This window comes from Zootoca vivipara, chromosome 3, assembly GCF_963506605.1.
Source record: "Zootoca vivipara chromosome 3, rZooViv1.1, whole genome shotgun sequence".
Taxonomy (NCBI): Eukaryota; Metazoa; Chordata; class Lepidosauria; order Squamata; family Lacertidae; genus Zootoca; species Zootoca vivipara.
In genome coordinates this window covers 4,608,564-4,621,986 of record NC_083278.1, presented here as the reverse complement: position 1 = coordinate 4,621,986, position 13,423 = coordinate 4,608,564, and the positions used below count along the sequence as shown (strand labels likewise).

The window sequence follows — 13,423 nt, the reverse complement described above, 5'->3', positions numbered from 1 at the left end:
CCAGCATCACCTTCAGAAATGAATTTTAGATGATGAAGTGAACATATTGGTGCCGGAACAAGTCCTAATGGCAATGAACAGCCAGCAGGTGTCTAGTTTAAAGCCACTGCAGCTCATCAGCTTCACAAACATTTCTGGGGCATCTTCTATTAGCCCTTTGTTCTGCACTTTCCATAGCATTTTCCATAGCTAGAAGCAGAGCCACCTTGAAATGCTTACCTCACCATTGTCCACTACAGCTATGGAAGAGGTTTGGCCACATGCAACACCGACCACCACTTTCGTCTGCAGACAGTTGGAAACCTTGCGGGGAGTAGGCTGGTTTGCCGTGGAGCCTGACCCAACTTGTCCGCAGTTGTTATAGCCCCAGGCATATACCTTGCCACAAGGAAAGAAGATGAAAAGACATCATGGGAACACACTCCAAACTTCCTTCAGAACAAAAATACTGCCTGAATAGCTTTGACTTGATTATCTCCTTTTACCTTTTTTTTAAAATTTACCCTAGAATTCTTCCGATTTTAACTCCACTGCTTCAGATATGCAGGTGTCACATCAAAAGTCTTGCCCAAAAACAGACACTGCCATGTGCCCACAGGTAGTCTGTTCCTTCTGCAAACATGCTTCGTGATGTGAAGTTACATCATGTAACTTTACATCATGAAACATCATGTTACATCTGTTAAGGTAAGATTTCAGTCCAAAATATTTCACTAGGAAAACGCAATACAATGATTAAGAGCAACATCAGATTCACTTTTCTCTGAGGGCTTCCCAAAATTTAAGACAGTTGAGAGATTTTTGAAATATTAAGTAGGATATAAATGCTTTTAAATAAATAAATAAATACAGGGAGACATTTGCAGAACAGGAGGTTCTCAAATGCAAAAGTTTAGTAAGTAATAATATACATATATAAAAGACTTACATCTCCATCAGATGATAGTGCTAGAGAATGATGGGAGCCACAAGCTACTTCAATTACTTTCTTAATTAGCAAATTGGTACAGATTTGAATGGGTGTAACACCCTGATTGGTGGTCCCATTTCCAAGTTGACTGTATCCATTATGTCCCCAGGCATAAACTTCACCATCTATGCAAGGCACAAAAGCACAAATGTCCATAATTTATCTATCTAACCCTAGAAGATGATTCCCAATTCCAAACACCACCAGACAAAAGCAGGTCAGAAAAAATATAAGGGACTGCATCCAGAGCATGCACGCCCACAATGCAACTTCCTCTTCTGCCCCCTCCAGGCCACCATGTGGCTTCAAAATCTGCTCCAAAGCAGAATTTTGGGGCATGTCGGGGAGAGGATAAGAAATGCATGTCCTATTTCACAAGCAGAATTCTGCTTGTACGGTGTGGAACACAGCCCTAAGTCTTAAGAGAAGTACCTGAATTACAACCCAAAGGTTTGAGGGAGTGGGGTGTGCACACACACATGGAGTGAGACACCTTTAGATTTTATTTTTCCTAGGAAGCACTGCAGCATCTGCATAACTTTACTCCTCCCTGGTCTGCTGAATGCTGCAGCACAAAGGAAAACACTGAGAACTGCACCCACAGGCTCCACCTTTAGCACAAGCTGCAGGCAAGCATCAAAGGAAGATGTCAAAAGACTGCTCTCATTCTTAGGGTTGACATTGGAGACAACATTGTGTGAAGGCAGGAAAAGATCCATGGGGGTTGCAATTCAACAACGTCGGGAGAGCCACAGGTTCCCACCCTTGGCGAGAGGGAAGTGCCTAACAGAAATGTGCAGCCCAAGCTTACCACAAATATTTAAGCTGGGCAAATATTTTTAAAACCATGTCCACATCCCATTGGAAGCAACATAGTTAAGTAATTTAGTGTCTTGCCCGACAAAGTAATCAACTTTCATGGCCACAGAGAAGGAACAATATACACTTTCACTCATTCATCCAATTACAGCTATTCCAATTTATTCATCCAATTTACTTAAAATCAGATGAGAAGAGAAGATATGCATTCTTTGACATGGGAGACTGGATTGGAAAGAGTATCAATATACTGTGTGTAGGAGTTGAGGGGAAGATGCAGCCACACAGGGAGGTTAAGATGGAACAACCTGTTGTTGGAATGGACTTGCCAACAGCGCAAGGCCACAACCACCCTTGGGCCCCATTTCTAATGACCTTTGCTTAAATTTAGGGAGCATACAATTAGTATTGCTCAAGAGCAAAAGTACCTTCTGTACTAAGTATTACATGTGGTCCACTTCCATAACTGAGGCTGCGAATCCTCTTTCCGCATAAAGATTCAAGTTTCTTTGGCACAATGGTACTCTGGTTATCTCCAGTTCCCAAACAATTACTACAGTTTAGTCCAAATACAAATACCTGGAAAGAGAGACCAATCACACTATATTTCAATACATATATTTATAGCAACAGTCATCAAGATGAAAGTGAATCAGGGTAAATATACAATTTGTAAGATTTAATAGGATTCTTACTATATACATTTCAGCTATAGTGTCTTTATAACGATAGCATGGTTTTGCAATGAACTCTATTTTTTTTCTTCAATTTTTTTTATTTATTCTTCAATAATTTTACAAAAATCAGATTCAGACTCAGATCAAATCAGAAAATACAAACTCAAAAATACAGATTCAAATAAAAAAGATATTTACTGACAAGAGAGGAAATACCCCTTACCCACCCTTTCTCACCCTCCACCCTGTGCTAACTTCCAGCCTATTCTCTGTTTCAGTTTACATATCCAAATTTCTTTTGTATGCCTTTTGCATATTAATTTCATTCTGTTTATTTTGCTTGCCTTCACCTGTCTGCTAAAAGATCAGCATTTTTCACAATTTTTGCTTTGTATTCATCAAATTTCTTTCAATCTTGATCAATTTTCTGCTATGATATCCATTTTATCTAATCTTTAATGTAAGATCATCAAATTATGATACGGGGAAATGAGGTTGTAAAAAAGTCATCACCCTATTAAGCACCTATCTTTTTCCTTTATATCTTCACTTAACATTCCTAGCAGATATAATTCAGGAACTTTTTAAAAAGAATATTTTATTTTATTTTTCATTTCTATATAGATCTTATCCCAAAATTCTCTGATCATTTTGCATTGCCACCATATATGTATATACGAGCCCACCTCCTCATGACACCTCCAGCATGTATTATCACTTCCTTTGTATATTATTGCCAGTTTCGCCGGGGTGAGATGCCACCTATATTGCATTTTTAGGACATTCTCCCTTAAATCGTAATTCGGGGTAAATTTAATATCTCTAATCCATAATTTTTCCCATTTCTCTACCATTATTACTTTTCCTAAATCTTGTCCCCACTTAATCATGACTTCTTTCACTTGTTCCTCTTTAGTGTCCCATTCTAATAACAAATCATATAAATTTTGAATATATTTTTTATCCCCTTCTAGTAATATTTTATCAAATTTTGAATATCCTTTTTCAAATCCCAATATTTTATCTTTCTGTAATCTTTGGTTGATTTGGAAATATTCCAGCCAAACATTTAAATATTTTTTAACCTTTTCATATTCTTTTAATTTTATATTCCCTTCATTTTCTTCCAATAATACTTTATATGTTAGCCACTTTCCTTCTAAATTTTTCCTTTTTACTGCTATTATCTCCATTGGTGATATCCACCACGGCGTCCTTGGTTCTAATATACTTTTGTGTTTTTTCCAAATTTTTAATCATGATTTCCTTATGCAATGAACTCTAAATGTAATAAACAAACATGTTAAAAGTCCTTACAACCTGGATTCACAATTGAAGGCTGACTGGCCAAAATCTCCCAAACTCAACATAGTATGCGATGGATAAGGAATAAGGAATGCTGGAGCTATGATCATTTTATGAAATTGGATTTCTTTTATAATATGGAAGGAACACTCTGATTTTAAACATCCAAGGTCAAAACGCATTTTGGCTGGAATTATACCCATGAAAGCCACTGTACAATTTACTTAACTAGCCCCTGTATGTTCAATTTTCTTTCTTTGAAATTATTCCACATACACATCATTTAGACTGAGAAATATTTTATTTTTCTTATTCTTACATGTTTATAACATTGATACAGGAAGCCATGAATCTTTACCAACTCTTGGAGAACTGGGACAAAACTAACAAAGTCAATTTCAATAGGGACAAATGTAAGGTTCTAAGAATGAGCAGTGAGCAATTCAGGTTTCTTGTTCGTTGGCTGAGAGATTTTGACGCAACATGAAGTTTAAAGGAAGATAACTTTACCAGCTCCATCTGGTATGCAGGCTGAGACCCTACCTGCCTGCAGACTGTCTCGCCAGAGTGGTGCATGCTCTGGTTATCTCTCGCTTGGACTACTGCAATGCACTCTATGTGGGGCTACCTTTGAAGGTGACCCAGAAACTACAACTAATCCAGAATGCAGCAGCTAGACTGGTGACTGGGAGCAGCCCACATTGGCTCCCAGTATGTTTCCGAGCACAATTCAAAGTGTTGGTGCTGACCTTTAAAGCCCTAAACGGCCTCAGCCCAGTATACCTGAAGGAGCGTCTCCACCCCCATCATTCTGCCCGGACACTGATATCCAGCGCCGAGGGCCTTCTGGCGGTTCCCTCACTGCGAGAAGCCAAGTTGCAGGGAACCAGGCAGAGGGCCTTCTCGGTAGTGGCACCTGCCCTGTGGAACGCCACCCCACCAGATGTCAAAGAGAACAACTACTACCAGACTTTTAGAAGACATCTGAAAGCAGCCCTGTTTAGGGAAGCTTTTAATATTTCATGAATTAAGTGTATTTTAATGTTTTGTTGGAAGCCGCCCAGAGTGGCTGGTGAGCGGTGTATTAATAATAATAATAATAATAATAATAATAATAATAATAATAATAACTACTTGTTTCTACGAAGGGCCTCGTTCCTCCGGTTGCAGGCCACAGGGCAGCTGTGGGCCACAGGGCCAGAACCCCAAGGGGGCTGGCACTCCTTGTCCTCTCTCTTGTTCTGTTGGATAGCTCCATCAGCCAGAGACTATGGTTCAGGCATGCATCTTGGCCTCAGTGGCGTAGGTGTGTGTCTGCCAACACCTCTGATAGCCAGGGCAGCCTCCATGAGACCGGCTGCCCCCTTCATTCTCAACTAACTTTAATTTAATCATTTTTTTCTTCTCATTTAAAATACACAGTCTCTTCTCAATCTATTTAATATCATACTGAATGCCCTAGTAAAACAAACAGAAGAGGAAATGAACCAGAAGATCTCATAATTTATTTTAAAGAACTTTTTCAAATAGTTTTAAAGAAATATTCTGATGTTGTTCAACCAGCAACGTGGTTTTGAGATTTGTTTCTATCAGCTAATATACCGGTACAACTTTTTTAAAGCCTTAAGACTATCTTAAAAAAATATATCCAAGCATACATACATTTGCAAATCACTTGCGTTGTTTCTGGCTTATGCGCCAGATATACAAACTTTTTTTAAAAAGTTAAGCCATTTAACCTAGACAACCCAATCTTTACCTCATCACTGTGGGTGATGTATATTGCTTCATTGGCAGATGTTCCAAACACACATGCTTTTTGGATGGTTGCTATTTCTTGTGGCGAAAGTAAAGTAAATATCGGCCACTTTCCAACATCCATCATGACTCCACAGTTCCTTATACCAGACTTATAATTATGCTGGCATTTTGTCTCCAATTAAAACAAAATCATGGCATCACCTGGAAGAGAAGAAAGGATAGACAGAACTGGATTTTCAGATATGGAAAACCTATTTCTAAATTGTGGTGTAGACACAGTGATGCCTAACTCTGGGTTACACAGATTTACACAGGCGTGTAGTGCAGCTGCAGGGATGTATTCCTAGGCAGCCCTGCAAATAATCAGAGATAGCAGTCACACATCTCCTGATGCACCTGTTAACCCGCCAGCCCATTCCCAAAGCAGAGAGGGAGTTACTATCCCCTACAGACCGTCCACTACTCTTTGTCTTCCCATTTCTACAGGGAGTTGCCAGAGTTGCAGCTGCCATTTCATTTCGGACAAAAACGTCAGCTAAGTCTGTGCAGGCAGCCTCTACAACATTGCTATGGAGACTTACTAAATCTGGTACTAAATCTGGTGCTGAACAGAACATGAAAAGGCTTGAGAAACGGCATTCCACTGTTGCAAAGCAGCAGCACAAACATCAAAAGCAAGCTTTGTTGCCTTTGCTCAGATGACATCTCTGAAATGACCCAACAATGCTAGTGTACAAACCAGCTCAAAACAAGAAAGCCTGCAAGTTTAGTACCACTGAAAGTTAAACAGAGACAACCATGTTTACATGAAACAAAAGGATGTTTCAAACCTAAAGCTTTAACTCTCTGTAATACCAGGAGTGACAAAAGTTGTTTCCATATCTCAGTATTGTGGGGTTTTTTTTTAATCTTACCTTGTTGATAAAACCTGTGTGCAGCACAAACCTTTGAGATAATGTCACATGAAACATGTTCTGCACACACTGTAATTTCCTGCAACGGCTGCTGGGAATTGCAACATGTGAAAGACACTATGAATCAGGAAACAAGCAGCCAACACATCTGTATGGCTCCAGACACTAGGCTAGAAACATGTGGACCAAGGCAAGTGATTATGTAACAAAAAAGGAGGCTAACTGGTCACCACCTGCCTGTGGCAAAGAGGCATCCTCAGCCTCCCAAACCCAGGCTCTATCCACTGGCCCAAAATGGTCAAGCGCAGAGACCAAATGCAGGATTCTCTCCAGACCTCACCTCATTCACAGCCACATCCTTTGCTCAAGGAGGGTACTACCGGTAAGTAGGGTCCGTGTTTTTACCAGGCCTTGAATTCTGCTCATGCTTTTTGTTCCCCTACACCAGGAGGTGCCCAAACTTTTTTCAAAGAGGGCCAGATTTGATGAAGTGAACATGCGTGAGGGCCGACCAAAGTTGTTGAGCTGTTTTTAGGATTGAAAATTCAGGTAGGTAGCCATGTTAGTCTGACACAGTCAAAATATATATCTATTTTTAAAAATGTCCAGTAGCACCTTGGAGACCAACTAAGTTTGTTCTTGGTATAAGCTTTCGTGTGGATGCACTTCTTCAGATACACTGAAACAGAAGGGTAATACCCCTCCCCACCCCCTCACTATATATAAGGGTCTGGTGACTTCTGTTGAATGAAATTTTGGGGGTATAAATTGTGAGGCTAAGGTAAGAAATAGAGATGGATGGGAAAATAAATTTAGATTTGGATTAATTAATGAATTATAGGTTGAGGATAGTTGATTTTTATTTTTTTATAGATTAGAATTGGTTGTGAGATAATGGAAAAATTGTGTTAGAATGATTTAAGATGATAAAGGGAAATTGCTTAATTTAGATTTAAAAATGGACCCAGTGTGGGGGGAATCGAGGAAGTCCACAATGTCAAGTTAATGTAAGAATTGATATGTTTTTCCTTTCTTTTTCCCTTTTTGTCTATGTTTTATTTTTATTTTATTTTTTTGCTTTTGTTTTTGTGAATTTTTGTATTTTGAAATGTTTGAAAATCGCCTGGCGTGCTATGGTCCATGGGGTCACGAAGAGTCGGACACGACTAAATGACTAAACAACAACAACAAAATATTATTTGAAAAAAAAGAAAAGAAAGAACAAAGCAAGACATTTAAGTTTTGATATAAAAAAACTCGGGGCCTGACATTTCCCCAGGAAATCAAAGCATTTGTTTGCACAAAACATGAAATGATTCAAGCATCCCACTAGACTCATGGACATGACCAGCTTAGGTACATTCATTTCCATGGGGTTACCTTGAAAAGGGCATTGCTGAATGCAAACCATGGTGTTGGAAGGTGGGTACCTTGTAAGTCCCATAGCCTGGCAGCCTTTTTGCTCAGGGCAGGACTTACCTTCCAACACCATTTAGCAACACAGGCAAACCTTTAGGGAAGCAGAGCCTACTGTCTCCCACTGAAAATCTGCTTCCCTGTAGTTTCCACCTACCGGTACTGGCTCTGGATTTGCCTTCCAGAGCAGATCTTCAGATATTTAAAAAGCATTGTCATCATGTCCCCCTTAATCTTCTCCTCCCCAACCTAAACACAACCACAGCCCCAGTCCCCATCAGATACTACTGGTTTGGGTTCCATTTTAAATCAGAATATGTTACATCATTTGAACCATTAAGGAAGATATAGAGTGTTAATTACACACTGCAAAACAGATTTGAGTACACTCCTGTCTTAGCTGCCCATCTAAACATGTGACATTTCTAAATTCTTTCAGACATAGCCTAAGGATAAATATGGACGTATCCTGCAAGAGCTTGAATAGCGAAACTGTCAAGTTGTCAGAAAAGCCATCTTGATCCCTTCTATTATACTCGGAGGCAAGCACTGCGTTTATAATTTGTACACATATGTAACTTCTATCGCCTTCATTACTAACAGCAGCCACAAAAACACTCCTGCCTGTTAACTTTGCTTAAATCCAAAGCACACCTTCAGATTTTTAGTCTTTTATGCTACAGCACCTGATAAGCAGCAAACATTACTCTGCTTTCTTGCCAGGAAGGCAGGCAGGACTTGCTCCTGTTCCAACTCTATTTATTAGTTAAGTGCCCTGAAAGCCGACGCCCATCCTGCCTCTGGGGGATGAAAAAAGAGCTGCTCTCCTTCGCCCCGCCACCAACATCATGAAGGGCTGCGGAATATGGCCCTGGGCCTTGACTAGGAAAGTGGACGGCGAGGACCAGAGGACTTCAGGGAGGAGGCCGAAAGGGGCGGGCAGGAGGCTCCGAGGCACCAAGGGCCCAAGCATCTCCACGCGGCCCATTTCTCACCAGAAAGCGAAGCATTCAGCCCGGAAGCCTCTTGAGCGTCCGGGGGATCCTGAGAGGCGACGGCGAGGCCCGGCTTGGTCTTTGGTGCGCGAAGGACAGGCCCGCCCGCCCCCTGGAGACGCGGCTCCGAGTCCGCCCCGAGGGAGGGATCTCCCGGGAGAGACGCGCCTTCGCTCCCGCCCCGAGAAAACCCTGCGCCCCGAGCCAAAGGGCGCCGCTCGACGGAGCCCCGAGGCGGAGGCGGAAGAGGCACGCCCGGCGCAAGGACCCGCGCGGCCACCTAGCGGCGAGCGGAAGGCGCGCGTACAGGCGCCGCTCGGCTCTTTCCCGGCGACCAAGAGAGCTCTGCCCCCTCCCTCGGGCTCCGCTGCCTGAACCTATCACGCGCCTCCTCTGTGGGGCCCACAGCCAATCAAACACGCGGGAAAGGCGGAATCCCGACGATTACACAGACGCATGCGCGGCCTTGGAATTTTCCGCGTGGCGGGAAAGAAGCTGCTCGTGTGCCCCGCCCCTTTTATCGCCGTAGAGCTACTAAGAGTGGAAATCAAGAGTGACGCTTTCCTGGTCCCTTCGCACTCCCTTCCTTTCCACTCTTTCCAGCCACCGCAACCATCAGAGATCCTTCTCTCTGAGGATGCGGAGCTCCAAGCACTGCTCTCCTGATGTACCACCGGCAAGCAACAAGCACAATTACAGTACTGTACTGTGTGTACTGTATCTGAAGTGTGTACTGTATCTGAAGAAGTGTGCATGCACACGAAAGCTCATACCAAAATAAAAATTTAGTTGGTCTGTAAGGTGCTACTGAAGGAATTTTTTTATTTTGCTTCGACTCAGACCAACACGGCTACCTACCTGTAATTACAGTACTGTTATAAGAATTTTAAGGTCCTAGATATACAATAAAAGGTAAAGGGACCCCTGACCATTAGGTCCAATCTTGACCAACTCTGGGGTTGCGGCGCTCATCTCGCATTATTGGCCGAGGGAGCCGGTGTATAGCTTCCTGGTCATGTGGCCAGCATGACAAAGCCACTTCTGGCGAACCAGAGAAGCACACGGAAACTCTGTTTACCTTCCTGCCGGAGCAGTACCTATTTATGTACTTGCACTTTGACGTGCTTTCAAACTGCTAGGTTGGCAGGAGCAGGGATCAAGCAACAGGAGCTCACCGCTTCGCAGGGATTCGAACCGCCGACCTTCTGATCAGCAAGCCCTAGGCTCTGTGGTTTAACCCACAGCACCACCTGCGTCCCATAGATATATAATAAATGTTCATAAATGTAGCAAACACACATGTACATCTATATATCTATATCTATCTATCTATCTATCTATCTATATATATATATATATATATATATAGGCATTGCGCACGCGGAGGTCACAGCCTTTCTCCGTAACTGCTGAACCATAATGTAACAAATTTGACAAGACATTAAAAAACAAAATACATCCCATCTTACATTCCCAAAAATTACACCAAAAATAAAAAAACCAAAAAACAACCACCCACACCAAAATCATACACTACACGCCAAAATAAATGACAACCCCAACTGGGGAAATAAAACATTGCAAAACAGCACAATAAAAAAAAAACTAACACCACATCCTACATTCAAAACACCTACTCCAAAATTAGAAAATCCAAATAACCAAATAACAAACAAACCACAAAACACACAACAACGCCCAAATCATACAGTACCCACCAAAATAAATGACAACTCCAAAAATAAAGTAAAATAATAGTAACTTCTGCTTCTCACGTTCTTACTTCAAAAAATGTTATATATAGATATAGATATATGTTCACAATGTGTGTGCAGGGGCCAATGTATGGAGATACCGGGGGGGGGGGGGGGACAACACTCCCCGGGGACAACAGAGGGCTCAGACAGGGGGGTGGGGGAGAAGGGTAGCTCATGAGTCAGGACAGGGTGGGGCAGTCACAGGGATGTGCCAGAGGGGTGGGGCAGGATAAGTCATGTGTCTGGACAGAGTGGGGGGAATCACAGGAAAGAACCACAGCAACAGGTGGCCGGGCCAGCTAGTAAATATATAAACCACATGTCTGGAGCAGCACAGAAAGACAGTCCTGAAACCATTTTGACTCCCAAACTGACCAAATGTTTCTCTGCAAGGAGGGAGGGGGTGAGGGAACCTTCCCTTTGTCTCAGGAATTAAGTGATTACCATCTCAAAGGAATAGCCAAACTACCAGGAAAGGCAATCAGATAAGGCATTATCAGATAACCTGGCAGACAGGAGATAAAGCACTCAGATTTCTGTTGTAGACCACCTTTTCTATGATGTTTGTATGATGTATGGAGGGGTGGTCTTGAGCTCCAGGGCAGGGAATTTAAAAATGTCTATATAAGGGCAGGCACACCTTTGTTCTGGGTCCTCCTCCTCTCTCCTGCATGTGAGGGTAGCACCCTGTTGCAACAGCTCTAATAAAGATCAGGCTTACTAGCTGCTTTGCTTCTCAAGATTCTCTGGATGGCCTCTGTTATTTTCTCCTACCAATGGAGAACCTACAAAGAACTCTATAAGGGCTCTTGTATACCCCATAAAGGAATACGGGCATTTTGTTTACATTACCAATTTGACACACTCAGTTCATTGTGTTTTTGGCACATCACACGATGTTCCTCTCCCGGTAGAAATGCTGGTTGCGTGGGCACCGTTGTGTCCCCCCCCTTTCTACTAGCCGCATATTGGGGGTGCAACTTTATGACCCTGGGACCCCTTCCAACTCTACAATTCTGATTCTATATACCCTGCTGACATTTTAAAGCAGGTGCTTCTCAAAACCATTACTGCACCTTCTGTGTGGGCCTTCACAATTGCCAAATACTCGTTTACAGGTGTGTGTTTTTAAAAAAGTTTCTGCATCAGAGGCTTAAAGTGCTGCATATATACCGTGCTTCCCCTTTTTTAAGACACCGTCTTATACCTTTTTTTACTAAAAAAAAACACACGGTGTCTTATTTTCAGGGGATTTATTGTATCTTAAGGCCTCCTTGGAGGGGCCAGGCCACTGGCTCGGGTGCTGCTGGGCGCTCTGCGCGGCACTGCTGGGTTCCAGGCACCGAGGGGAAACACGGTACTTCTAAGTAAACATGGTTGCAAGTTGAGCTACAAGCCGTATTCATTTCACCTGAGAATCTGTCATGTGGATCTAGTGGAACCACCTGATTTGATCAGTTTCACAACCCAGATAGGAAACTTGTTACTTTGTGAATTGTGTACTTGTTAGTTACACAATTCTACCTTAACAGAAGGGAAATGCAGATTAAGAAACCGTGTCTGCAGCACAGGGCAGAATGACTGCAGTGTTCATTCTGTTGTTGTTGTTTAGTCGTTTAGTCGTGTCCGACTCTTCGTGACCCCATGGACCAGAGCATGCCAGGCACTCCTGTCTTCCACTGCCTCCCGCAGTTTGGTCAGACTCATGTTGGTAGCTTCGAGAACACTGTCCAACCATCTCATCCCCTTCTCCTTGTGCCCTCCATCTTTCCCAACCTCAGGGTCTTTTCCAGGGAGTCTTCTCTTCTCATGAGGTGGCCAAAGTATTGGAGCCTCAGCTTCACGATCTGTCCTTCCAGGGAGCACTCAGGGCTGATTTCCTTAAGAATGGATAGGTTTTATCTTCTTGCAGTCCATGGGACTCTCAAGAGTCTCCTCCAGCACCATAATTCAAAAGCATCAATTCTTCGGTGATCAGCCTACTTTATGGTCCAGCTCTCACTTCCATACACACATCTGTATTTGGAAGTACGGTAACCACTGCTGTTTTCATTGAAATCCACTAATTAAATAGTGTGTACATTGAGTAACCCTTATTCCAGGAAACAATTAAGGCTAAGTGATAATAGTTCATGGGAAAAGATATGCAAAGCATGAGATGGCTGTGAAACCAGAAATACATGAGAGGCAATAGAAAGGAGTGGTTATCCACCTTCCCTAGGGATAACTGCTCCTGCTTCTCCCACTTGCACATTTCCCTATTCACAGCTGCAAAGAGATTGTGCAGCTATTCCATTTTTTCCTTAATGGATTTTCTGAGATCACAATTTGCTTACAATGTTCGTTGGACCACCGTACAATTGTGGCAAGGAGGCAAGGTGATGGTACATTTAAAGCTTTGTCTGGAAGCACCCCAAGAAAGACAGAAGAACCACAGCAAAAACACAGGACAATTTGACAATGCGCTTTAAAAGGGAATGAACAAAGCAAGACAATTCCACATTAAACATCCTGTTTATTATTGCACACTGCTTTGATACTTATGTGAAAAGTGGGATGTAAACCTTTTAATGAATATACAAAAATAGTGAGGAAGCATCATCTGACTCGCAATAGCGCTCCAGAGTATCAGCATCTCGCCGTCCCCTTCTTACCTGACTCCTAACTGGAGATGGTCTATCACTGAGCATTGGGATCATTTTATAAGTATTTTATTTAATGTATCTTATTTAATCTACATTGGGATTCAGGGGAGCTTACATTTAAAAAATGCCATTATAAAATACAAGTAATGTTATTAGCTTAGTAA

General features: G+C 42.3%; 1 protein-coding gene across 4 annotated transcripts in view; it reads right to left on the bottom strand.

Moving 5' to 3' along the window:
* RCBTB1 (RCC1 and BTB domain containing protein 1) overlaps positions 1–9,144 on the bottom strand; it is a 34,496-nt gene extending 25,352 nt beyond the window's left edge. Inside the window, exons 1-5 of one of the 4 annotated variants that reach the window (XM_035110366.2) lie at positions 8,858–9,144; positions 5,531–5,733; positions 2,218–2,368; positions 929–1,095; positions 220–378 (exon numbers count right to left, since the gene is read on the bottom strand). In XM_035110366.2, coding sequence (XP_034966257.1) covers positions 220–378; positions 929–1,095; positions 2,218–2,368; positions 5,531–5,656 — 603 coding nt within the window. In that variant the 5' untranslated portion in view covers positions 5,657–5,733; positions 8,858–9,144. Of the gene's footprint in view, positions 1–219; positions 379–928; positions 1,096–2,217; positions 2,369–5,530 lie in introns of those variants that run through there. The other 3 variants (XM_035110364.2, XM_035110365.2, XM_035110367.2) reach the window with 3 other exon arrangements.
* Positions 9,145–13,423: the final 4,279 nt, after the last annotated feature.